At 36.5% G+C, this 25,944-nt stretch overlaps 1 protein-coding gene across 8 annotated transcripts in view; it reads left to right on the top strand.

The window, feature by feature from the left end:
• ZFR (zinc finger RNA binding protein) overlaps nt 1-25,944 on the top strand; it is a 75,468-nt gene that overhangs the window by 1,603 nt on the left and 47,921 nt on the right. For 5 of the 8 annotated variants that reach the window (XM_089908730.1, XM_089908728.1, XM_089908732.1 and 2 more), the window contains exons 3-7: nt 14,854-14,877; nt 16,569-16,851; nt 18,578-18,722; nt 19,951-20,106; nt 21,862-22,080. In XM_089908730.1, coding sequence (XP_089764856.1) covers nt 14,854-14,877; nt 16,569-16,851; nt 18,578-18,722; nt 19,951-20,106; nt 21,862-22,080 — 827 coding nt within the window. The remainder of the gene's footprint in view (nt 1-14,853; nt 14,878-16,568; nt 16,852-18,577; nt 18,723-19,950; nt 20,107-21,861; nt 22,081-25,944) is intronic. The other 3 variants (XM_089908729.1, XM_022599833.2, XM_022599844.3) reach the window with 3 other exon arrangements.

The following is a 25,944-nucleotide window of genomic DNA, read 5'->3' as shown; positions in this document are numbered from 1 at the left end:
AAGGACATCACTGGGAACCAGAAGACCTGGGTTCCAGTCTTTTTTGCTCCGGATTTTAATGACGTTGGGGACATCTCTTATTTGGCCTTTCATTTTCCTCATCTGTAAAATTGGGCTATCTTTTTTGGTTAAAACGTGTAATTCTGAGGAACAGAGTTGCCATATTTCATGGAATTATAAGATAGCATTTATTATAAAGGAAGGGTATCATTATTTTATGTATCACTGAAAAAATTACCACCAGTTAAAATATGACTCAATGCTTAAGACCCCATTGATTTTTAAGAGATATTAAAATGTGTAAATGTGTTTTATTGATGAAATTAATATTCTACTATTTGTCAAATGCGTTGAACGCATGTGGCATTTTTTTACAAGTCTCTTTTACCTTGAAGCTTATTTCCAGAAAAAGAACTGAGATGACAGATTATTGGGGCATGATCTTGGGGCTTTTCAAACTTTTAAAAAATTCTTTACTTACAAATTGTGATAATTAAACAACTAACAAAGTCCCAGCCACTTTAATAAAGAGCAAATAATTTTCGTGGAGAGAAAAATCAAGCCATTTTCTTTTTCTGGGAAACAAGATACAGCTAATCAGCACTGTGCTGTAAATCTACTGCTAGCAAGTACTGTGTGTCCTACACAAGGCTGTATTTAACCATTTAAGTTTTAATTGTTTTACACAGTATTTTTCTGTTACTGTGGGCAGAGTGATAGATTTGTTGGATTATTAACTGTTTACTGAAAATGTAGTGGGTTTATTCTTTGTGGCAGTTTTGAAATATTTTTTCGAATGCAAACCTATAGATAGAAATGAGGGGAGGAAATGCCAATTTAAAGATAATCATTTTTTGATCAAATATTTGCATGTATGTATTTTATCCCAGTATAGGAAGCTATTACAGAATTTCTGTACTTAATTTTTCTTTGGCTTTGAATCTTATAAAGTTTCAGTAAACTGTAACAGCAATCCAAAATATTAAGTTGCTTGTTAATATGTGTGTCTAAGGAGAAAAGACTAGTCTTTTGACATTACTTATTTATGCATGTATTGGCAAAACTAATTGTTAAGTTGCTCTGTCCTTGTATATAACATACTATATAGAATTGTTTGTTTTTAATGGAAAGAAATCAGGTCCAGTAATGCTAATACCTTGGTTCAAGGAAGATGAACAAATAGCATTAATAATAAAAGCATATGCAAAAAATGCAGTGATGGTGCTCATCTTTCTTCCTGTCTAGGAATCATTAAAATGTAACTTTGAGACATGGAAGAACAAGGCTTACTTTGCAAAAAAGAATTTTTTTTGGAGGATGTAAACTTAAGGAGATCTTAAACATTTACCTGTAGATTATGTGAATAGTTGCTTCACCTGTCGTTGAGTCCAGATAACTGAGAGTAACTATTCTAAGTCTAGATTTAATTCCGGTTCTTAGTTTTCTTGGTTACCACTATGTGAGGTATTTGATTAAATTTATTTTAAATTTAGACTTTCTTTTTGCTTGTTAATATTTGAGATTTATAATGGCATACTAAGTATCAAAGTTCTTTAAGAGATGTTGTAAAGATCTCTTATAAGTTCTACTACTAATAACCTTTAGATAAACCATGTTTTTCTTTTGTATAATACATATTAAATATTTTTGTGGTAAGCATTTATTCAGTCTTTGTGCTACACGTTCCATCAGCTACTGATTGCTTTTCTTCTGCTTCTTTATTTTTTTAAGGCTAGTAAATAAACCTATTGGTGCCATTTGCCATTATTGCAAATGTAATCTTTTCATTTTCTTACCTTTCATGTGCTTTTTTCCCCTTGGCAGCGACAAAATCAGAAAGGTTTTAAGTATTAATTATTGTGTTTATAAGTATATATTTCTGGTAGAATGTTAATTTGGGGTGTGTAGGACAAGGCAGATCTCAAGCATGATGAAAAAACAGGAATGGCTTCATGGCAGAAAGGGAACTTGGTTAGATAGGTACCTACTTCAGTAGAGTACCTTTTTTGTTTGAGAAGATATACTTAAAAACTTTTAGACAGACATTAATTTTATAATAAATCTTGAAAAAAATGATTTCAACAGTTGTAAGAACTTAGGGTAGCAAAGAATGTGAGAAAGATAATTCTCAGTGGAAAAAACTTTCTAATTAACTATCATAGGATCAAATGAGTTTTTTTGTCTCCTTCATTGGCAGTTTTACAGAAGTTCTCATAGGAGTTCTTCAGCTTTTGAAGGGGATTTGTGGCATAAACAAATATGCTATGTATATGTAATATAAACTAAAGTAATCCCATTATATCCCACTATGAATAGGACATAACTTTTTCTTGGAGAGTTTTAAACAGCTAGTTTCTTGTATTCTTTAGAAAAGCCTTGGTCATATCTTTCTTGTCACCTTTCTATCTACTCAGGACGCTTGTCTGTTAACCTGCATAACCTAAATGTTTAGCTTGTGCTTAAACTAATTTTCTTTGTTCTATCTATAGCTCTTAGTGTATCATTGGTATCTGAATGTTATTCTACCTTCAATAAAGTTAGCTATTTAAAATAATCATTCGCCAACTTTTTTTTACCCTTTTAATATCTAGAATTAATTGAGTTCAAAAACTTTATAGAGTAATGATTGTATAAAGGTACAAAACAATTGCCCCCATATTCTTAGGATCTCAGCAAATGTTGTTAAATAATAAATGTTTAAGTGGATTTCGACTGTTGTCTGGACATTAGCTTAAATTAAGCATCTGTTAGTCAAAAGAAGGCATCTCATCTAGTGATTCTTGAGATGTCTTTAGGACATCTGTTCCTAAAGGATAAGTATCTTTTCACATCACTAAGATAACTTGGGTAGGTTGTTTGGCCAGTGAATTTTCCTCCTCTTTTTTGCTTTTTATTTGAATGTAGAGTTAAGAGTATTGTATCTTGAAGGAAAGAATAAAAGTAACACTAGTAAGGTAGAAAGAAGTAATCACTAACTGAGATGGTGAGAAAACCAGGTGAACAGGTTTTTGAAACCGATCTTAGTGATGGAAATTTACTGGCTCTACCAAAAAAAAAATTACTGCAACTGCTAATTATATCAGCTCCTCCATTGTTGAATCAGAGATCTTAGGATTCATATTGCATGAATGAATTTGAAATAATGAAAATTTTCTTTCCAAAAGGATTAGTGCTTTTACAATGATGATATATCCTGTATATGTTATTAATAGCCTTAAGAGTAGGATGAGGGAGAATAGCCCTGTATAGAATGCTTAAGGTGTATGCTTGACTGTTTTTATAACGTTCCTCACAGTATACTATAATGAAAAGGCTTTGGATTTGAATCTCAACTCTATCTCTTTAGACACTTACGCAAGTCACCTAATCTTTCTACAACTCAGTTTCCTCAACTAACTTGCTTTGAGGTGAAGTTATTAAATATAAACCTTCCTAGCCTAGTGCTTGATTTTCAATAGGCATTTTACCAATGCTAGTTTTCTATAGAGATTTGTATAATAATACTAAAAGGGTTTTAAAAGCTCTCCATAGTTGATGGCTATCATACACTTAATATATAGAGCTTCATAATCTCAAATGTTTTAAAAGTAGGTACTTGAGTATCAATTGGAGGCCTCAGTTTCAGTGTCAGTTTAATAGGGACCTCCAAGTTTTTAATTGTTTGCAAGCAACATGATTATAATCAACAGACTAATATGAGAAATAATAAGAGTTCAAATTTTCTGGATCTAAGATCACTCCTGTTTCAGCAATGTTGAATTAATTAGATTATCAAATTTCAAATAAGTCCTTTTTATATAGCCACAGAATCTATTAAGTAGAAATAAAACTAATGAGATATACAAAACACTTTAAGAAAAAAATACAGTAGGCTATAAAGGACATAAAAGAAGACAAATAATTGAAGATGGGCTGTGTTCATGCAGTGAAAAAAAATCAATACTATCAAGTTGTCAATTTTCTCCTAAGTACTCTATATGTTTAATGTAATTGCAATAAAAATCACAACAGGCTTTTTGGGGTAACTTGATAAAGGAGTTCTCATGTTGATAGTGAAGAGAGTATTTGTCCAAAAGTAGTCATGACAGTCTTGTAAGATCATAAGGAAGGTCTTGTATTAGCAGGGACCAAAAGATGTTATTAAACGGGAAAATGTGGTATTGGTAGAGGGATAGACAAATAGATCATTGGCTTAAAATAGCCCAGAAATAGATGTATGCTTATGGGCAGTTGGATTAGAATATATAGCTGTTTAAGTAGAGGTATTTGTCAAAAAAAAGCAAATCAACCAAATTATTATTCAGAAGTACACCATCAGGATAATCAGAAGACAGTCCTTGGGCTTATAAATGTAGTAATTGACAAAGTATGTTAGAATTACTAGAATGAGATTAAAGGTGAGGAGTGCGCCAACAACATTGTCCTTGGCATCACTCTATCAGAATTAGGGTCGTTGTTCCGAGTATAACATTTCTTAGTGTTTTGTGAAAGCTGTGTGCAGTGCAGCTCTTAATTCATCCTTACAGAGGGCGAATTAATGAAGCAAAGAACACTGGGCTTTTTTGTTGTTTTAGTATTAGTCTCCTCATGTAATAATATATGTATTAAAATACGTTCATAGGGAGTAACTTACAGTATGCATAGTCCCTGCTTTCAAGGAGTTTACACTCCTGGGGGATGAGGGTAGGGGCAGGTATACCTCCAGGTAACTATGCCATGATAGCGATCATAACTGAGTTTTAATGAAATACTAAAATGGGGAATTGGAGGATTCTGACTATGGAGTTTGAGGTAGGCTTCATGGTCTTTAATTCTGAAAATGGAGGGAAGGTCATTTTAGACAAAATGTGTTGAGCCAAGATAGGAATGAATTAAATCCACCCCCCACTCCTCCCCGCTGGCTGCGCTGTGTGGCATGTGGGATCTTAGTTCCCAGACCAGGGATTGAACCCTAGCCCTCAGCTGTGAAAGCGCTGAGTCCTAACCACTGGACTGCCAGGGAATTACCTAAATTAAATTCTTGGTATGGTTGATAGTTGGTGGGTTCTGAAGTCAGGCTAGCTGAGCTGAATCCAGGATCCCTCTACTATTTGTCATGTGACATTGGGCACACAGTCCTTTGGTACTTGAGTTTCTTCATCTATAAATTAGAGATAATACTAATAATTACCTCATAGGATTGAAATTTAAAAAAAATTCTCCGTCGAAGTATGGTATATATAAAAAGAACTGCACATATAATAAGAATATAGCTTGATGAAATGTCATAAGCTGGACACACCTGTATAACCAGCACCCAATCAAAAAAACACTATCAGCATCCCTGGAGGCCTCTACAGTCTCCATTGTGATTTGAGAATTCAATGAGATAAAATTTGTAAAGTGCTCAGAATAGCCCCTGCATACATATATCTCCATCAATGTTAATATTATATTCAGTAGACATTTGGAAATGGAGCTCAGAAGAGGGATAAGGGTCGTAGTGTAAATCCGAATATCATCCGTATGGTGGTGATTCACCGTTATAGGTGTGAGCATGGATGAAACCAGAGAAAGTACAGTGCCTGTCATACATCAAACATTTAGTAAACGTTTTTTGAATGAGTGGGAAAAAAAATAGAACAAAGCCATGGTTACAAACTTGGGGGACATGTGTGTTTAAAGTAGGGCCAAAGAAAGAAGCAAATACTGAGACAGGGTCGGGGTGGGCAGAGAGCTGGGAGAATGTAGTGTTCATAAAAACCAAAAGAAGATGGAGTAATCAGCAATGTTAGGGTTTTAGAGAGGCTGGATAAAGGATTGATAGTTAGCAAGATCTTCGGTGTAATTTTCATGGGCAGCCAGTATAGAAAAACTAGAATCTGATCGTTTGGAGCTACAGAAAGATAAGCATAAAATTTTGCATAAGATAGGTCTTGTAGTCAAATTTAGTATTCAAATAAATTTTTTTGTTGCTGTTGTTGACGTGTAGTTGATTTACAGTGTTGTGTGAATTTCTGCTGTATAGCAAAGCGGCTCAATTATACACATGTATACATTCTTTTCCATTATGGTTTATCCCAGGATATTGAATGTAGTTCCCTGTGCTATACAGTTGTTTATCCACAGATAAATTCTTGAGGGTCCTAGAGGTTAAATGGGCTTAAAGTAGTCGGAAGCACTGTTTTTGAAGATCGATTAAATGAAAATAAAATTTTTAATTCATTTTTTATTTCTGGGAAAAGATACTGTGCCTGAACCACCCCCTCCCATCCTTGGAAAAATTGTCTTACACGAAACCAGTCCCTGGTGCCAAAAACGTTGGGGACCACTGACCTAAAAGGATAGTAAAATAGTGAAATAATTGGAGGATGTTGCATTGTCTAAAGTATTGCATTGTCTTTCAAGAAGGTATGAAAGAAAGGAGAGATGCTGTCTTTAATAGTTGGCTTTTAGCTTTCCTTCAACACAGTTGAGGAGTCAGAATTACTAATTCTCTGTTCATACTGGCAAAGAGAAGAAAGTTAACACAAGACGATATTTGACAACTCTTAGCTAAATAAGATAATACAAAAATAGCACCACTCTAGACAAATGATAATGGTGAAATTGATTGTATAAGCAAAATCTCAGCCTAAGAGTCTATAGATACAATGTCCTAGATGATTTTTTTCAAACTGAAGAATCAGTGAGTGAAAAATATATTTATAAGGATAAAAAAGGAAAGTAAGATATTCTCATCTAGTTAACAGGAAGGACTTCATTATGTAATATTCTGTGACAAATTCCAGAACATCCCATTTTGCTAAAAGTATATGTGGCAGAAATCTTTCATGTTTTGTGATGTTTGTGAACCAAAATTTACTCGATATGGTTCATTAGTGGACAGATGCTTAAGGCAGATATGTATACAAAGGTAGTTGGAAGGAAATAGATGGTGTAGAATTTAAAAGATTCTTTAGATCATTCCAAAGCAAAAAACTGATAATGTTTTACAGTTATGGAGCAAAGTAGATGACCATCTCTCTTCAACAAAATATGAGCCATAAAACATTTCAAAACTTTTTTAAGCATTGCATTTTGACAATTCAAATGCAGGAAGATGAACCAAAAGTAATGGTAGGTTAGAACTTATTAGAAGAATATTTGAAATGTGGAATTAGCATTTATGGGATGGACATGTTCCATGTTCATGCATGAAAGTTGATGAGCAGTTATGTTCAGAGAACATGGTGCATTTTGTGTATATGTGGAATAAAAATTCGGGTTTATTGTACTCTGTATTTAAAATTTTCTAATAGTATTTTCATTATCCCTTATTCTTATGTAAATTGTCAAATGACGTCAAAAATACAGAAAATGTAAGAGGTCCAATGGACCCAAATGATATTTCTCCTGGTATGTTGAGAGTTAAAAGATGTCAAGAAAACTGTCAACGGTTTTCATATATTTAACCACCCTCCCTCCCTTGTAGTCTACCCATCTAAAGAGTTGGTAGAAATTTTAGGATTAGTTATTTTATTTGTTCTAGTTTTTAAGAAGAAAATAGAGCCTGAATTTAAATTTCTTCTATAATTCTACAATGATGCAGTTATTGTTTTAATAGCACTGTGAAGGTTAATGAGAGCATGACATTACAATAACAAGTTTAGGGAATATTTAAAGGTGGTTTGTCTTTGGGATTATTCCATGAGAAAGTTTAATTTTGCATCATTCTCAACATTATAAAATACTAAATGTAAAGATAAATTTGTCAGTGATTTTGTAGATACGTAAAATGCCATAATTTGACCTAGAAAAGTCCAGCAATGTTGAGCATTAAATTTGGACTAATGGAAAGGTTAAAATTTGTTTTGTGTGCCAAGAGAAAGACAGAAAAAAAAGTTTTATCAGTTACTTTACCATTTTATGCAAAATTGAAACAAACACATAACAAAGTATGTTTTCCAGGGGAGAAAAAGCACATTTAATAATGTAAGTGACAGGAGCTGCCTACATTTTCTTGCCTGAGACTTGTTTCCCTGATGGCCTTTCAGAAATGAAACATTCCGCATTTGTCCTATAGTGGTTCCTTCAGAAATTTAGCATATTTCACTTAGTCTAAAGTTAATCATCACCTTTATTCTCCTAAACAATACCAGGACTTAAAATGTTTTAACTTTGGTCAGTCCACTCCTGATTTTTGTGCTTTTGTTGTACTATATTTCAGATGTTCTTAACCCCACAACCGTTGTTGAACAAAATTATTGTTTTATATAGCTAGTGAGTATTTAAATTTGCCTTCGTATTTACCACTTTTTTATTATTATTTAATATTCATTCCCTCTGAGATCATTTTCATTCTTCCTAAAGTAAATCTTTGAGAATGTCCTTTAATGTGGGTCTACTGATAACAATGTTTTTTTGGTTTTTCTCTCTTTTTTAATCTCAAAATATCTTCATTTCACCCTTCTCATTCTTGAGAAGTCATCACTTAGTTTCTAGGGATTTTTTTTCCTCAAGCTACTTGTGCTTCTCTCTCTTTGGTGTTTACAGTTTCACTCAGATGCGTCTTGGTGAGAATTCCTTATTTAATCCTACTTAGGGTTAGTTGGGGGCTCCTGGATCTGAGGATTGTTATATCAGACATTCTATTTAGATGTTTCCTCTCTCCCTTTTTCTTCATTTGCAACTCCAGTAGTTGTAAGTTACTATTTTTTATTCTTTTCTCCTGGTCTTTTAACCTCTTTAATATCTTTCATCTCTTTGTGTGCCTTCTGAGTAATTTTTATAGATTTTTTTTTGCCAGCTATGTCTAATCAGTTATGTAATGCCTTTCTGAGTGTCTGATTATAATTTTTATATACTGTATTTCATTTCTGGAAATTCTGTTGTTTTTTTTTTTAATTCATCTGGTTGTTTTTGATTGAACTCTTAGTTCTTGGTCTTGGTTTTCATAGCCTCTTTAAATGTACTTATATTTCGTATCCAATACTAATACTTGTAGTCTTTTTTTTTTTTTTTTCAAACCCTTGCTCCTAGTATCTTGTTTCCTTATGGGTTTTGTTTGTGATTTTTGATTGAGATCTCCTCTTTTTTGGAACATGGTAGCATTAGAGAGGAATGAGCATTTTGTGGTACCTGGAAGGAAATAAATAAATAAATAAACGCCAAACCAAGTAGTTAGTTTTCCTGGTCAGCTAATGTGAATTCCAGAGCCCAAAGTAGAGGAGTGCTGGCTTTTTGTTAAGAATTGTCAGGAGAGGCTTCTCTCTTTTACTTGGAGCCAAGGCTGAGACAGGAAAGTTTCCTTACAGTTCTCCCTTAAAGGGGGAAGTGAGCTTTTTCCTAATTCACCTTCTGTTAGTTTTGTGTGGGAGTTCCAAAATTCTAAGCCATTACTTCCCTATGCCTTTGATGTCTCTGCTAACATAGAAAATATTTGTACAGCAGCACACCAGGTAAACTGGGAGGAGATTTGGACCCCTAGATAAGACTATTACACAGCTGTAGGCAGCAGACTTGGGGCTCTGGCCACTTTTTCAGTGCTCATTTTACCAGAGAACAAGTACTGTTTCCATGTCATAAGATAGAAGGAAACATTTTGTTTAAAGGGGCAGTAAGTAAAGAGCAGGAAAATGAATGGCGAATACAATTACAGACTCTAAGTTAATGTTCTGTATCGTAAAATGGTGGTTCTCAAACTTTTTGGTTTGGGGACCCTTCTAACCTCTAATTATTAAAAACCCCCAAAAGCTTTTGTTTATGCGGATTATATAATACTTACTATTTTAGAAATTTTTAAAATATTTATTAAATTGTTTTAAAATAGTAAAAATACCACTACATGCTAACCAGAAATATCTTTATGAAAAATAACTATATTCCAACCACTGAAAAAGTAGTAAGATGAGAAGCATTGTTTAACATTTCTACAAATGGTTTTTTTTTTTTTTTTTTTGTGGTACGCGGGCCTCTCACTGTTGTGGCCTCTCCTGTTGTGGAGCACAGGCTCCGGACACACAGACTCTGGACGCGCAGGCTCAGCGGCCACAGCTTACGTGCCTAGCTGCTCCGTGGCATGTGGCATCTTCCCGGACCGGGGCACGAACCCGTGTCCCCTGCATCTGCAGGTGGACTCAACCACTGCGCCACCAGGGAAGCAAACAAATCTTTTTAATATCTCAATTAAGATGGTTGGATTCTCATACCTGCTTCTGCATTGTCTGTTGAAGTAAATTGTTCGGATTAAAATATATGAAGGCAATCTGTAACTGAAAAGGGAGAACCAACCTCCTGAGCCCTCTGAAACGGTCTTAGGGACCCTCAGCGGTCCTTGCATCACATTTTGAGAACCACTGTTGTATAGAAACTAACAGAGGTGTAGGATGCTGCTTATGCGGATGAGTCATTTGTACACATAAGTTATTTAATTTCAGTAGTGACTATAAATTTAGTAGTGTAGTATGAAGCCAGGTCATATTAATGGAATTCAAAAGCACTTAAAGATGGGCCTGAAGTTGGATATAGATTAGGGTTGAGGCCAGAAATGTAGATATTAGAGTTGTGTTGGGATAACTAGAAAGGAGTATTTAAATTCGGGGTTGGTTTGTTGGTCATTGAAGTTGCCAGCTTGAGAATTCTATTCTGATATCTTTCTGCTTATCTTTCATTACTCCCAGAGTAATGTATTAATTAATTAAAAATAGTATAGAAGGGCTGAATGAAAACAACAGTCCCTTATTTTCCTTCTCCCTGCCTCCCAGTTCCCCACCTTTAACGCATTTTGGTTTTATTTCTAACCTCCATATCACTAAATAGTATGCTGCTTTTTTATGTCTTAATTTATCAACTTTATGCATTATAGTTTGATTTCTTACAATCATGGTTAGGATTTCATACATACTCTCTCATGCTTCTCATTTCTCCTCCCAGATTCAGTGATATGACTATTTCTGTTACTTCAAACAATACACACCAATTCTAGTTCCATCAAAGGTAGACAGTATCTTGGTACTCTCTAAGAATCTTGAAACCCTTGTGCTTTACTTTCCCTCTTTCTCCTCCCCATCCCCCAACTCAGCTCTCGTTTTCCTTGTGATAACACTTACATTGTGTTCTGTAATCATAGTTTATCTTCCGTGATTTAGGTTGATTCTAAAACCTTAAAGCAGAAAACTGTTTCATTATTATGACTGTAAATAGTATTTACTCTGGAGCCAAGTACTGTTCTAGGATTAGAATTCCTCATGTAGTCCATTTTTACAACCCTGTATCACTTAATAGAGAATCTTTGCAGGGTCAATTTCAAACAGATTTTTCCTTTTTTACACCCTACTAATTGCTCAACTGAGATCATGACTTTTCTTGAGCAGTTTCATATTTCCTGAAGTCTTTCATTACCCTTTTTTCACACAAATCTTCTTGGTCCCTTGATTATATCATGAGATTTTCCCAGGCTCTTGGTCTACTGTCCATTGTCCAGTCATCTGTTTTCCTAGACATCCTTCTCCTGGAGGCTTCTGTCCTTCCTTTGATTTCAGTCTCATAAACTTACTGCCTTTCTGGGCCTGCTGCATAGCTGCCGACCTGGGCTTTTATCTGTCTCCTGAGTTTGAGTCCACTGTTTGTAGGATCCCATGATATCTTTCTTGTTTTATTTTTTGCTGAAGTACATTTTCATGTAGCTTCCTAAGAAAAGGCATGTGGGAGGTAAACTCCTTCAGACCTTGAATGTCAAAATCATTATTCTGTGTTAATAGTTTAACTGGGTGCAGAATTCTACATTGATAATCATTTTCCCTTGAATTTTGAAGACATTACCCTATTGTCCTCCAGCCACTGGTGTTATCAGTAAGTCTGATTTTCATTTACTTGTATGTAGGTGATCTGTTTTTCTTCTCTCCGGAGATTTAAAGGATCTTTTTTTTGTCTTGTGTTATGAAATGCTATCAGTATATGTCTCTCAGTGTTGTTCTTTCATTTCTGTTTTATACTCCGTAGATATTTGAATTTGAAAATATGGGCCTCCCTTCAAGAGTGGGAAATTTCTTAATTTCTTCCATCTGCTTTTTTTCTTTACTCTAGAATTCCTTTTTGTTGGAGTATTAGACCTGCTATATTTATCCTTTCTCTTTTCTTTTGTCTTTATCTTGTCCATGTCCTTCAACTTTATCTTCTAACTAGTGTAAAATTCTTGTTTTATGGATACAAATTAGAGATTTTTAAAATTCTTATCTGTTGCTTTGAGATATCCATTTTCCATGGGTTCATTCTTATTTCTTTTGCAGTTTATAGTAGGTTTTCTTTAAACATCTGGTGATTTTAGCTGGCTGTTTATTTCGGTAAGGCTTCTGGCTGGCTTCACTTTTTGGTAAGAAAGTAGGGAGCAGACCATTAACCTCCAGCTTAAGTTCAGAAATATGAAGGATGTTTTTACTCTTCAATATTAATAATTTCCTAAATACTCTCCCCCCCACTGCCAAGAGAAATACCCTTCCATTTTATGTCTGATTGTTTCTTTTTCTTTTTGGTATCTTTTTGTTTGTTTGTTTGTTTATTTTTGGTGGCATTGCGTCTTCATTGCTGCACGTCGGCTTTCTCTAGTTATGGTGAGCGGGGGCTACTCTTCATTGCGGTACACAGGCTTCTCATTGCGGTGGCTTCTCTTGTTGCAGAGCACAGGCTCTAGGCATGCGGGCTTCAGTAGTTGCAGCATGTGGGCTCAGTATTTGTGGCTTGCGGGCTCTAGAGTGCAGGCTCAGTAGTTGTGGCGCACAGGCTTAGTTGCTCCGTGGCATGTGGGATCTTCCCGGACCAGGGCTCAAATCCGTGTCCCCTGCATTGGCAGGTGGATTCTTTTTTGTGGTATGCGGGCCTCTTACTGTTGTGGCCTGTCCTGTTGCGGAGCACAGGCTCCGGACGTGCAGGCTCAGCGGCCATGGCTCACGGGCCTAGCTGCTCTGCGGCATGTGGGATCTTCCCAGACCGGGGCACGAACCCGTGTTCCCTGCATCGGCAGGCAGACTCTAAACCACTGCGCCACCAGGGAAGTCCCTGATTGTTTCTTAAACTTTCTTACCCGTGTTGTTTTTATATGTTTGTTTCATAATTTATTATTTAATTTGTCCCAGTTTAAAACTGACTGAAGCTGATTAGATTTAATTTATTCACAAAGGATATTACCACCTAAGTAAAAGCTTCTGCTCTACTGGATGCTTAGTAAATGAAAATCTTCTCATATTTCACAAATTATTTTTTATGGCACAAGATTTGGGATTTTATGTCCTGTTCTATTTAAGTTTAAAAAAAATTATTTATTTATTTTTGGCCACACGGCTTGTGGGATTTTAGTTCCCCAACCAGGGGTTGAACTGAGGCCCTTGGCAGTGAGAGCACAGAGTCCTAACCACTGGACCTCCAGGGAATTCCCTATTTAAGAAATTATTTAAAGACAGTTAAAAGTCTTACATTTTATGTAGGGATATAATTTAACACCTTTTATTCTCACACCCCAGACTAGGCAAAAACCTTGGTTTGAACTGTTTCAACTTAAGACTAATTTTTATGTAAGCTAATTTGAACTTGACCTGAATTTTTAAAAATTAATTTACTTATTTAGACTTAGCTACTTGATACTTAATTGAACGGCTATAGTCCAGTCTAGTCATCTGTGTCATGTGAAAGGCAGTTTTCCTAAAGGTATTTGAAATTGGAAGAGAATTTCCCAGATAGGTCTAAGATAACAAATCAGAGAATCTTTATTCTGAATAGTAGTCAGCTGCCCTAGCCCTTGACCCCCTGGGAACTGGGACTGGATCATCATTCTTCATGATGCTTTGGTGGAGCATGTGGTTCCAGCCCAGATGATGGTTAGGGACCTGGCTCTACAGAGCAAGTTAGGTTAGACAGCCCTAGGGATGTCTATGGTAATTGCTAAATGCACTGGCATCTTTTTATATGATTCCTGGGAAGGGTGACTATAAAATTTATTGTTCAAACTGAGACACATAGGAGAGTGAGAATACTATTAATAATTATGCTGGGGCAATAGGCATAAACCAGAGCACAAGGTCATCCCTTCATGAGTCGCATGGACTTTTAAAGATCAGTGGCAGGCTTCCCTGGTGGCGCAGTGGTTGACAGTCCGCCTGCCAATGCAGGGGACACGGGTTCGTGCCCTGGTCAGGGAAGATCCCACATGCCACGGAGCGGCTGGGCCCGTGAGCCATGGCCGCTGAGCCTGCACGTCCGGAGCCTGTGCTCCGCAATGGGAGAGGCCACAACAGTGAGAGGCCCACGTACCGCAAAAAAAAAAAAAAGATCAGTGGCAGTATAAGTCAAATTGCCTGCCTAGTGTACTTGACATTCCTATTCTACGCCAACTTTTGTTTTTTGTCCTATAGGACATGTTTTGGGGACCATGAAATGTGAACAGATACTCGATAAAGAGCAGTGGGATGAATGGAAACAGTATAGGAATTCAAGACTGAATTTTACATAACCATGTAGCCTCTACGTGGGAAATCTTATCAGTAAATGTTAAATACAAGTTTCACAGAACTGGTGTATTTATATTTTAAACATAATTCTTTTTCTCAGTTCTAGGAATTTTGAAGAAGTATATGTTATTGGAATTTTTCTTAAGGACGTGGAATTATCCATAGAAAATGTCAATGCCCAACCAATTTCCCGCTATTACCGTTTAAACTTCCCTTTTCCTGTCTTATAATTGGCATATATGTAGGAAATGTTAGCTAATTTTAGTATCAAAATGTGGAAAACCTCATCCAAATAGAAATTATAAGAGTTTCTTTGGACTCTGTTCTAAGTTTTTGTTTTTTTTCTTTTTCATATTGGGCTGAAATCTGCCACCCTTCCATCCATTGGTTCTAGTTCTGTTCTCTGGAGCAGCATGGAGTAAGTCTCTTCTATTAGAAGGCAGCTATCATATCTTCCAAGGTCACTTTTTCTAGACTGAATGTCCCTAAGTCCTCTACTTTTATGTGAAATAATACCCATACTTATAAACTTCATATTGATTCCCTTTGAACACATCCTAATTATCAGTGTTTTCCATAATACAGTTAAAATATGATGGCCCCAGATTTTAATTCTGTGCCATATTTTTTTTTGGTATTGTGCATACCAGTGAAGAATACCCTGTACTATAACCCATGAATCAAACACTCTAGTTTATTCGTGCAGCTTCAGCTTACGTCAGGTATTTTCTTAGCTATTCTTAACTGTTGGCTCATACTAAAACTTACGGTCAGGGCTTCCCTGGTGGCGCAGTGGTTGAGAGTCCGCCTGCTGATGCAGGGGACACAGGTTCGTGCCCCGGTCTGGGAAGATCCCACATGCCGCGGAGCGGCTGGGCCCGTGAGCCATGGCCGCTGAGCCTGCGCGTCCGGAGCCTGTGCTCCACAATGGGAGAGGCCACAACAGTGAGAGGCCCGCGTAACGCAAAAAAAAAAAACAAACTTATGGTCAAAAAAAAACTTATAACTGTTGGGGCTCTCCTTTTTTTAAGAAGGCATTTTTCTGCCTTGGTAATATAGCTTTAGCAAGTGTGAATGTGAATGTATTACTTACTCAAGAGAACCTAAAACAACAAAAACGTTTTCATTTGCTAACATTTGTGGGCCTGGTTTTATGTGATATAGGCTCTCAATTTAAAAATTAAAGTAAATGTTATTTTAACTTTAGCTGAAGATTCATTTGATTTACAGTTTTAGAAACTGTTTTTGTCTCTCTGAGGTTTAAATGTTATGATTGCAAAGCACCTGACTTAGGTCTCCTTTTGCAACATGTGCTACTTTTTAAGAGAAAAAGAAATGTGTATAATGAATTGCTGCCTGAAACCTGGAAAATTTATCTAAAATAATAGATATTCCATTGTAAATTCTGTACCTTAGAGCAGGATTTCTCAACCTCAGCACTGTTGACATTCTTTGGATAATTCTTTGTTGTGGATAGCTGTCCTTTATGTAACAGCATCACTGGCCTCTACCCACTAAATACCAGTGGCACACATCACCACCTCCTCCGCAGTTTAACCATCAAAAATAGCTCCAGACATGGCCAGATATCTCCTGGAGGGCAAAATCTCCCCTAGCTGAGAACCACTGCCTTACAGCATCAGAAGTATTTAAGTCATCTTGGTAATAGTTTCTACCTTAAATGTTTTCCATAATTGGAGTTAGACGACAATATTTTTCTTGATATGATTTCCTTGTAGAGATTTTTTTTTAACTATAGTACATGATAAAGAACTATACATATAACAAATACTTTTTTAAGTTCCTAGGTTGATCAGTTTTTTTCTTTCTTCCTTATACTTCTTATCCCAGTTTGTCCTCCCTGCTTTGTGATATGATCTTTGATCTGAAACATATGTGTGACTATCTAATTTATTCAGATTAAGGAATGAAAGTTATGCAACAATAAAAAATAGGGTGTTGGTTAGGTGGTTTATTAAGCTCAAATACCCGTTCTTTTGTAGTCCATGATTAAATTATTGGGAAATGTGCTTTTGATTTAAGTTGATTAAACTCCTAGATTTTAAAAATTAAATTGTATTATGTTTATTCTTCTACTCCACAATATAGCCAGCAGCCAGCTTCGGGTGTAGCCTACTCTCATCCAACTACGGTTGCTAGCTACACTGTCCATCAGGCTCCAGTAGCTGCTCACACAGTTACTGCTGCCTATGCACCAGCAGCCGCCACAGTTGCAGTTGCCAGGCCTGCTCCAGTAGCTGTTGCAGCTGCTGCAACAGCTGCTGCATATGGAGGGTACCCCACTGCACACACAGCGACTGACTATGGTTACACACAGAGGCAACAAGAAGCACCTCCACCACCACCCCCAGCTACTACACAAAACTACCAGGTAAGAAAACTACTTTCATTAGCCTTAACATATAGGTTCAGTGGCTTCAGTATTTAATGTAATGTCCAAGCCAATGCTTCTCAAATTTGGGTCTTCCAAAATATACCTCTAATGATACAGAAAAGTGAGTGTGTATTCCTATAATTTGGGGGCATACTCCAAGCATTAAGTTTCCTTGTGGTGAGTTTTATATTAATAATCCCCCAGTGCATTGCAGGCCACTCTATATATATGTTTGCTTTAATTTAAAAAATATAGTAATTGGGATTTCCCTGGCAGTCCAGTGGTTAAGACTCTGCGCTTCCACTGCAGGGGGCGCAGGTTCGATCCCTGGTCAGGGAACTAAGGTTGCACATGCCACATGGCATGGCCAAAAAAAAAAAAAAAAAAGATACATTAATTACTGGTTAAGTATTTTAATTTTATTACAAGTTTTTGAGAAAAATTAAGACATATAGGGTCTTCTGCCCCTTTTTAAAAATTTTTATTTATTTATTTTAGGGTCTTCTGCCTCTTGTTGGTACTATGGCATTATTTATCCACTTGGGACACCCCTGTGTCTCCTATTTTGAGAACCATGAGCCTCAGCTGAATAGGACAAATTACATAGTGTCTTCTTGAAACTTATCAAGGGTGGAAATTCTATTGCCTAAATGTACATTCTTCCCTCAAGGTGTTCTTTCTTAGTTTGTAATAGAAATTGATCCTGCTCTTAATTCATCTAATTGCTTCTTGTTAGGTTTATAGGGACATAAAGATCTAAGTCTGTTTATGGTAATATAATTCTCTTTATGTCTGATATGACACTAAATTACTACCTGCTTATTTAATTAAATTTGGTCCTAATCCTTTATCCCATTTTTTGTTTGTTTGCTTTTAGGATCTGTTTTTTAAACTTTGGTCCTTCTGGACTTTGCCTGGTTTTTAAATATTCTTTCTAAAATACGGGGATTTATTTTGTTAACTAAGAAACTGACATGAATCGGCATTATTAGTATTTGCTATTAATATTTAGTAGGTTACTAAACTCAGGATTACTTTAACATGTGTGATTGTTTTCATTTTGTCCAGAGACAGAATATAATAAATTTTATTGGTTTTGATAGGATGTATGAAGCCCATCATTTTCTGGGCCCTGCCAACTCTTTCTGCCTTTCCTCCTGCATACCTCAGGTGTACCTCCCCAGTTCTCCTCACTATATGCAGTGCCAGAATTCACCCAGCTCACCGTGATCTTCACTGCCTTGGAGATTTATATTTAGCGTTCCTTTCCCTTGGAACCTCTGTTCCCCTTTCCTCCACCTGGAAGCTCCTACTCAGCATTATGTTAATGAATAGTAGTAAATAAGGAAGAATGAAAAGAAAGCTGGAACAGTCACAAAGCTTAGAACATCCAGGTGTTCTTTACTGTGGCATCCATCTTTAAGGCAGATCCGCCAAGCAATTTTTTAATAAAATTAATTTTTAAAAAAAATAATGCTTATTTTAAAATTTTGATGATTTTTCCGATTGTAAAAGTTAAGCATACTGCTTAAAATGGTTTTGACCTTATTTGATGAAGTCCAAAATGAATGCCCTTTGTATTGAATTTGAATCTTCTGTCTCTGTTCATACATATTTAGGCTTTTGTTTTCTTTTATTGCGTTTTTAATATAGTAAAGATGAAGGGTTTTTTCCGTCTGCCACTTCACTCATAGCAAGGTTTTCTTTCATTCTCTCTCTTTAGGACTCGTACTCATATGTAAGATCCACAGCTCCTGCTGTAGCTTATGATAGTAAGCAGTACTACCAACAACCAACAGCAACTGCAGCTGCTGTAGCTGCTGCCGCCCAGCCTCAGCCTTCTGTTGCTGAGACCTACTATCAGACAGGTGGGTTTTATTAACATATGCCCTTTCATTGTACACTATTGAAACATATTATTCAAGGTGTTTTTTAACGAAAATATGCTTTTGAATCCATCTAAACTCATTGTGTTATATTACCTTGAGGGGCAGGTTCTAACCACGTCCTTCTCTTTTTTCACAAGAATGCCTTTGAGTCCCAAAGAGAGAAGATCTTGGAGGCAATTCATAATCATGTCCTTCCTTCCTGGAAGTGTATTTCATATCTTTTCTTCAGATTATAGTTCTTTTCCTGTTGAAATAAGCTGTACAAAAGAAGTTGTGGCAATAACTTCTGGCCACCTTCTTCTCGTTGTCTGAAATGTCCAGACATAACTGCTGACTGCCTTTGTAACTAGTGGAGGCCCTAGTATGGTTTCCATTTTGTGGACCCTTTTTTTTTTTGGCTGTGCCGTGCAGCTTGTAGGATTAATAGTTCCCCAACCAGGGATTGAATCCGGGCCCTCAGCAGTGAAAGCTCGGAGTCTTAACCACTCCGACTGCCAGGGAATTCCTGTGGACCCATACTTTTAACTCATCTTTCTCTGATCTGTAATGACAGTTGGTTCCGTTACCAGCCACTGATACTACAGTATGTATTAATGGTTTGAATGCAGGAAGTATTTTGTTTGCAAAGAAGCCTACATATTTGTAGTCTTTAAAAGATGGGTTTTTTTCATATTTAATTGAGAACTTTTAAAGCAAAGCTCTCTTAGTTCTGAAAAATAGCAACTCCTTTACTTTAATTTTTTTTTCTTTTTTTTTTTTGCGGTACGCGGGCCTCTCACTGTTGTGGCCTCTCCCTTTGCGGAGCACAGGCTCTGGACGCGCAGGCTCAGCGGCCATGGCTCACGGGCCTAGTCGCTCCGCGGCATGTGGGATCTTCCCAGACCGGGACACAAACCCATGTCCCCTGCATAGGCAGGCGAACTCTCAACCACTGCGCCACCAGGGAAGCCCTACTTTAATTATTTTTGAAGGACCATGAGTGTGTGGGTAGAGCCTTGGATTAGGAAAGAGTAGAATTGGTTTCTAGCACTGGCATTACCACAGTGTGGGCAAGTGATTTTTTACCTCATTTCATCTCTGTTCTCTTATCTGTGAATGGGGTAGTTGACTCAGATCTTTTTTTTTTTAATTATATCTTATTTTATTTTATTTTTTTTGCGGTACGCGGACCTCTCACTGTTGTGGCCTCTCCCGTTGCGGAGCACAGGCTTTGGACGCGCAGGCTCAGTGGCCATGGCTCACGGGCCCAGCCGCTCCGTGGCATGTGGGATCTTCCCGGACTGGGGCACGAACCTGTGTCCCCTGCATCAGCAGGCGGACTCTCAACTGCTGCGCCACCAGGGAAGCCCTGATTTATTTTTGAGTAATACTTTTTTATTATTATTTATTTTATTTTATTATTTTTGGCTGCATTGGGTCTTCGTTGCTGTGCACGGGCTTTCTCTAGTTGCGGCGAGCGGGGGCTGCTCTTCGTTTTGGTGCACAGGCTTCTCATTGTGGTAGCTTCTTATTGCGGAGCGTGGGCTCTAGGCGCATGGGCTTCAGTAGTTGTGGCGCACAGCCTCAGTAGTTGTGGCTCGCGAGCTCTAGAGCTCAGGCTCAGTAGTTGTGGTGCACAGGCTCAGTTGCTCCGCAGCATGTGGGATCTTCCCAGCTCAGGGCTCAAACCCATGTACCCTACATTAGCAGGTGGATTCTTTTTTTTTTTTTTTTTTTTTGCTGTACACGGGCCTCTCACTGTTGTGACCTCTCCCGTTGTGGAGCACAGGCTTTGGGCGCGCAGGCCCAGCAGCCACAGCTCACGGGCCTAGCCGCTCCGCGGCAAGTGGGATCCCCCTGGACCGGGGCACGAACCCGCGTCCCCTGCATCGGCAGGCAGACTCTCAACCACTGCGCCACCAGGGAGGCCCAGCAGGTGGATTCTTAACCACTGTGCCACCAGGGAAGTCCTGACTCAGATCTTTCTAGGGTACTTTTAGTTCTAAGATTGATTTTATGAGTCCCTTAAAAGTGGTTTAAAAATATTTTGCATTATAATGACCCTGACTTTTCTTATCGTCTCTTTTCTAATGATTTGTGGGTACAGTGAACTATAATGAACTTCCTGATTAGTTACCAAGGTTAGATAGATTGTGCTTAAGAGTACTGAAGTGATCTAAGAGTCAGAAGACCTTGGTGTAGTCTGAACTCTGACATTGACCATGTGACTTCTGTGAATCATTTAGCTCCTGGACATCAGGGTTTTTTGGTAAAATGTTGTACTCTTCTATATGTTGTGTGGATCAAATTTCATACTATGTGTAGGAAAAGTTTTATAAACTCTTAAGTGCTATTTATTTCAAATACCTTTACTTAACTAGGCATGAAATGAGTTTGGCCCCTGATATTTGGGCCTTTCTCAGAAAATTACATTTGTATGCTTTACTGATTATTAATAACAGATTAATTATTAATTTAGTGATAATAAGTCTCAGATTCTTAAAGTATACATTTGTTTTAATATGTTCAAGGGCAGTGGAAAGTTTAGCAGAGACATTAATGCTAGCCATTTAAGAACAGCTGCACTCATGCTATTGACATTTGAAGAATTAAGTCAGTAGCACCTTGTGGGTTGTAATTAGATTGAAGTTCACTATGGATAAAATCAGTAAAATGCCATGAATAGTATATGAACAAGTTCCATGTAATTAAACATTGAAAACTTCACTGTGACTTAAATTATACTTTGAGGCTCTCTCTATTCTGTTCCCAATATTAAGCATAACTCTCAAGTAGACTGACTAGCCCAAATACACACACACACACACACACACACACACATACCCTTTTCTAAAAACTTTGTTTATTGCTAACATGTTTTAAATAGTGCTGGTGTTTTAGTTAGTGAGAAATTTTGACAAATGTCATTTTGGAAATATGTAAAAAGCATATGTGGAGGGATAGTAAATTTATACAGATGCTATATTTTATTAAGTTGGTGGTAAGAATTTTATCAAGAAGAAATTGCTAACATAAAATTTACAGTTCATGATGTTTACTTTTTTTTTTTCTAGGATATTGGTACAGTAACTATAGTGGTTCACCCTTCTAATTTTCTGATGTCTCTTTCCCAATTTAGCCCCTAAAGCAGGTTATAGCCAAGGTGCAACTCAGTATACACAAGCCCAGCAAACTCGACAAGTGACAGCCATAAAACCAGCCACACCAAGTCCAGCTACCACTACTTTCTCCATTTATCCTGTATCCTCCACCGTACAGCCAGTAGCAGCTGCAGCTACTGTGGTGCCGTCCTATACCCAGAGTGCTACTTATAGTACCACGGCAGTTACTTATTCTGGTAAGGCTGATAAACTGTGTTTAAATGAGTAAGCAAATTAAAAAGAGACTCACCAAGAAACTATCTTGATTTTCTATGGAATGATCTTACTCCCAGTAGCAAGAATTGGATTAATTGATAGGCGTTAATACAAATATATGTGCATAATGTGACAAATGAACCATAATCGAAGTTGTAAGGGTTTTTTTGGTTTGTTTGTTTGTTTTTTATTAATTAGATAAAATAACACCTAGTATTCTACAGGGTCATTTCCTGTCTGACTTTTCCAAATGAGTTTGAAAGTTCAAAGTTAACTTCAGGAAATAACCACTGACAGATTCTTTATATTTTTTTCATCTCTCAAGAAGCTATATTTTCATATTTATCCTCAGGAATAAGTAACCTTGAAAATATTGGGGGCCTTTATAAACATCCATAAGATTATGGTTATATAACACATCTCTTGGAAGGACAGAGCAGATTTATTTTCCTTAAATAATCATATATTTTCCCTGGAGAAGAATAATTACTAAAACCTTCTTGCTGTGCCCACTGCTCTTCCTAATTTCCAGCTGAGGTACTTTGTAGTGTTGCAGTGATGAAAGTCACACATGGCTTTTTTGAAGACACTTAGCCTTGTATTACTGTATGGTTTGTTGTTGTTTTGCATTTTATTTATTCCTTAATATGCTGTCTTGTTCCATGGAGGATTTAAGGTGACATAGGCCATTGCATTTCTTACCTCTTGATGTTTTTGTGGTAGCCTAGCTACTGAATTTCTAAACTATTTTTTTATTTTTTAGAGATTTTTTAATCTCTTACCCTATGTCAAATCCTGTGCTTGGTGCTAGGGATAGAAATCAGGCAGGCATGATGTATTTGGGATCAACAGTTATTGTGGCTGGAATATAGGATACATGGGGTAACTATCAGGAGCTGAGGCTGGAAATGTCAGTGTGGAAAGTTTTGTAGGGTCTGCTGTGGTGTCTGTGTTTATCCTGTGGGCAGACAGGGTGCTAAAGAGGAGATCTCAAGAAGGGGAGCAATGGGAACACATTTATAAGTTAATTAAGACAGCCATGTGGAAATGAACTGGCATGAGGAGATGTTATTCAGGATTGCCCAGATACAACTTTTCTGCCTTTCTCTGATTAGCTAGTTATAACTGTAAATGGAGTTATTTCAATGAAATCTGTTTGGACACTAAAAAAAAAATCCACATTAGCTTTAACAAAATAAGGAATACGATAGTATCCTTTCCTACTCCTTGTTTCTCTCCTGCCTGTGCTCCTTCTCCCATTATCTTTTCTCTGTCTCAGTGTTTGTCTCTCTCAGTTGCTTGAATATACCTTACACAGAATGAAGCTAATTATTTTTATGTACTGCTTTATTATGTAAGTAATACATCATTTTAAACCTTGAAAGTATGGATTAAAAAGGAGAAAAAATTAAATTACTAGACATCTACCCCTAGACATTAATTACCATTAACATTTTAGTGCATGTCCTTCTAGACTTTCTTCCATGGGAATATGCATATATAAACATCATGGTTTCTTTATAAAAATGAATTTGTCTTGTATCTACTGTAGTGTAAACTCCTTTCCTCATTGTGAATGTTCTTTCTAAGTATAGAGATACACCATTCCTTGGATTCATGTTTTTTCCCCAATTTTAGAAAATTTTAATTCTGCAGAAAAGTGAAAAAATATTATAGTACAACAAATGCCCGCACAACATTTACCTAGACTCACCAAGTATTATTTTGTTACATTTGCTTTATCTCGCCTCTCTTTAAACATATTTTCAAATGGTTTAGCAGTGTTTTATAAGTTGCAGGCAACATGGTGCTTTGCCTAGAATTCTTCCACATGTATTTCCTAAGAATAGGGGCATTCTTTTATATAGCCACAATTCAGATAAGGAATTGGACATGGATATTATCTAATAAATTTTCTCCAGTTGTCCACAAATGTCTTTTATGGCTGGGCTTTCTCTGTGGTTAATGTATTTGTGTTTGTGCTTTGTTTTAAATTTACGGTCCAGTCAAGGATTATGGGTTGTATTTGGTTGTTAGTTTCAGTTTCCTTTAATGTAGAATAACCCCTGTTTTTATCTTGTCTTTCATGACCTTGATGTTTTTGAAGAGTTCAGACCAGTCTTGTAGAATATCCCACAATCTAGATTTACCTGATTTCTTTTATGTTTAGATTCTGGCAGCTTTTTAGTTAATTAAACTGCCTATGTGAGCATTACATTTCAGCACATCAGGTGCACAAAATAAATGTCAGTTTATTCCTTATTGATGGTGCCAAGTATAATCACTGATTAAAGTGGTGACTACCAGATCTTTCCATTGTAAAGTTACCTTTTTCCATTTTATAATTAACCAAGTAATCTGTGGGCCTATTACTCAACTACCTTTCTCTCTAAGGTGTTAGATCCTATGAAAATCTCAGTAACTGAATCAGGTTCTCCAGTGGTGAATGCAAAATCCTTTTACTAAGAATCAATGCAAAAGGATTTGGATTCTTAGACATTCTTCCCTAAAAAGGAGTCCCCTGACCCCTTCTTTTTTAGTATTACTGTGGGCTCCTTTTTTATTCAATGTAGTATCCATTGCTTTCATTTTTCTTTCTGAGGCACACAGTGTCCCAAATTTGGCCAGTGAGATCCTTTTCAAACCAACTCTGAGTCTTTTGAATTTGGCATCATTTGTCTTTGAGCACTTCTTTCCTTTCTGGCACAGTAAGATGTTATTCTGCCTGATTCACCATTGTACCCCTAGCATCCAGCATAGCATTTGACATAGGGAAAGAGATAAAAAACCTCTGAGAAATAAAAAAATATTTTAAAAATTCAGTAGCTAGGCTTCTAACAGCCAAGATGCAACAAAACATCAAGAGATAACTGAAATTGCCCATATCACCCTAAATCCTGCACAGAATAAGACAGTGTATTAAGGAATAAATAAAATGCAAAACCACAACAAACTTTGAGCCTTTCCTGCCCTAGACTCACAATTAGCCATTTCACAAAGGAGCGCCTTGGTTTCTGTATGGCATTGGTATTTAGAAACCAAGACCTATGCTTAGAAAAACATAGTTTTTAATGACTAATACTGTCTTATTGTATGCATGTACCACATTTTAAAGGTTCTTTTTGGGGACACTTAGTTTCATATTAAGGAAAAACTAGAAACGACACTAGGTAAACATCCTTTTATGTAAAGATTTGTGTGTTTACCAGTTGTTTCCCTAGGATAAATTCCTAGATTTGGAACTGTTATATCAGAGTATACACTTTTTAAGGAACATGTGATACACAATGTGAAATTGCCATCCAGAGAGATCATTATTAGGGCTTCTGAATTCTGTATCTGCAATTTTATATCAGCTACAACTTAAGTCAGCTATTCTTTTTATCTCATTAAAAATGAGTTCTAGAGTATTGGTACCTACGAAATGATGACTTGTAGTATGATGCATTTACTGTTGAAGTGATAGTTTTTGTTTCTGATACCATACCTTTAAAAATTATATTTTAACTGCTATAATTATGCAACTTTCTAATTGACAGGTATTTATAATAAAGGTGCTTTTTAAGTGAAACTGTTTTAGCATTTCCAAATTGAGCTTTTACTTAATTTAGAGACACATCCTTATATTTATTTTCCCATAGTGCTTTATAAGAAATGTACGTTTGTTTCCTAGTAGTTATAGGAGATTTAAAGGTATTCCTTAGCAGAATTCCAGAACCTTCAGCCTACCTTTCAGTTTATGCTTTGATTTTTTTTTTTAAAAAGCTAAGTAGTAAGCTATAATTAAGCTTACCTTTTTATTAGTTTTAGACTACATGTGTACAAATGAAGGAGGTTATTTTGTA

This window comes from Delphinapterus leucas, chromosome 3, assembly GCF_059928025.1.
Source record: "Delphinapterus leucas isolate spDelLeu-1000000601 "Yukka" chromosome 3, BTC_Dleu_Yukka2, whole genome shotgun sequence".
Classification (NCBI taxonomy): Eukaryota; Metazoa; Chordata; class Mammalia; order Artiodactyla; family Monodontidae; genus Delphinapterus; species Delphinapterus leucas.
The sequence above is the reverse complement of the archived record's forward strand: the minus strand, read 5'-3'. Positions and strand labels throughout refer to the sequence as shown.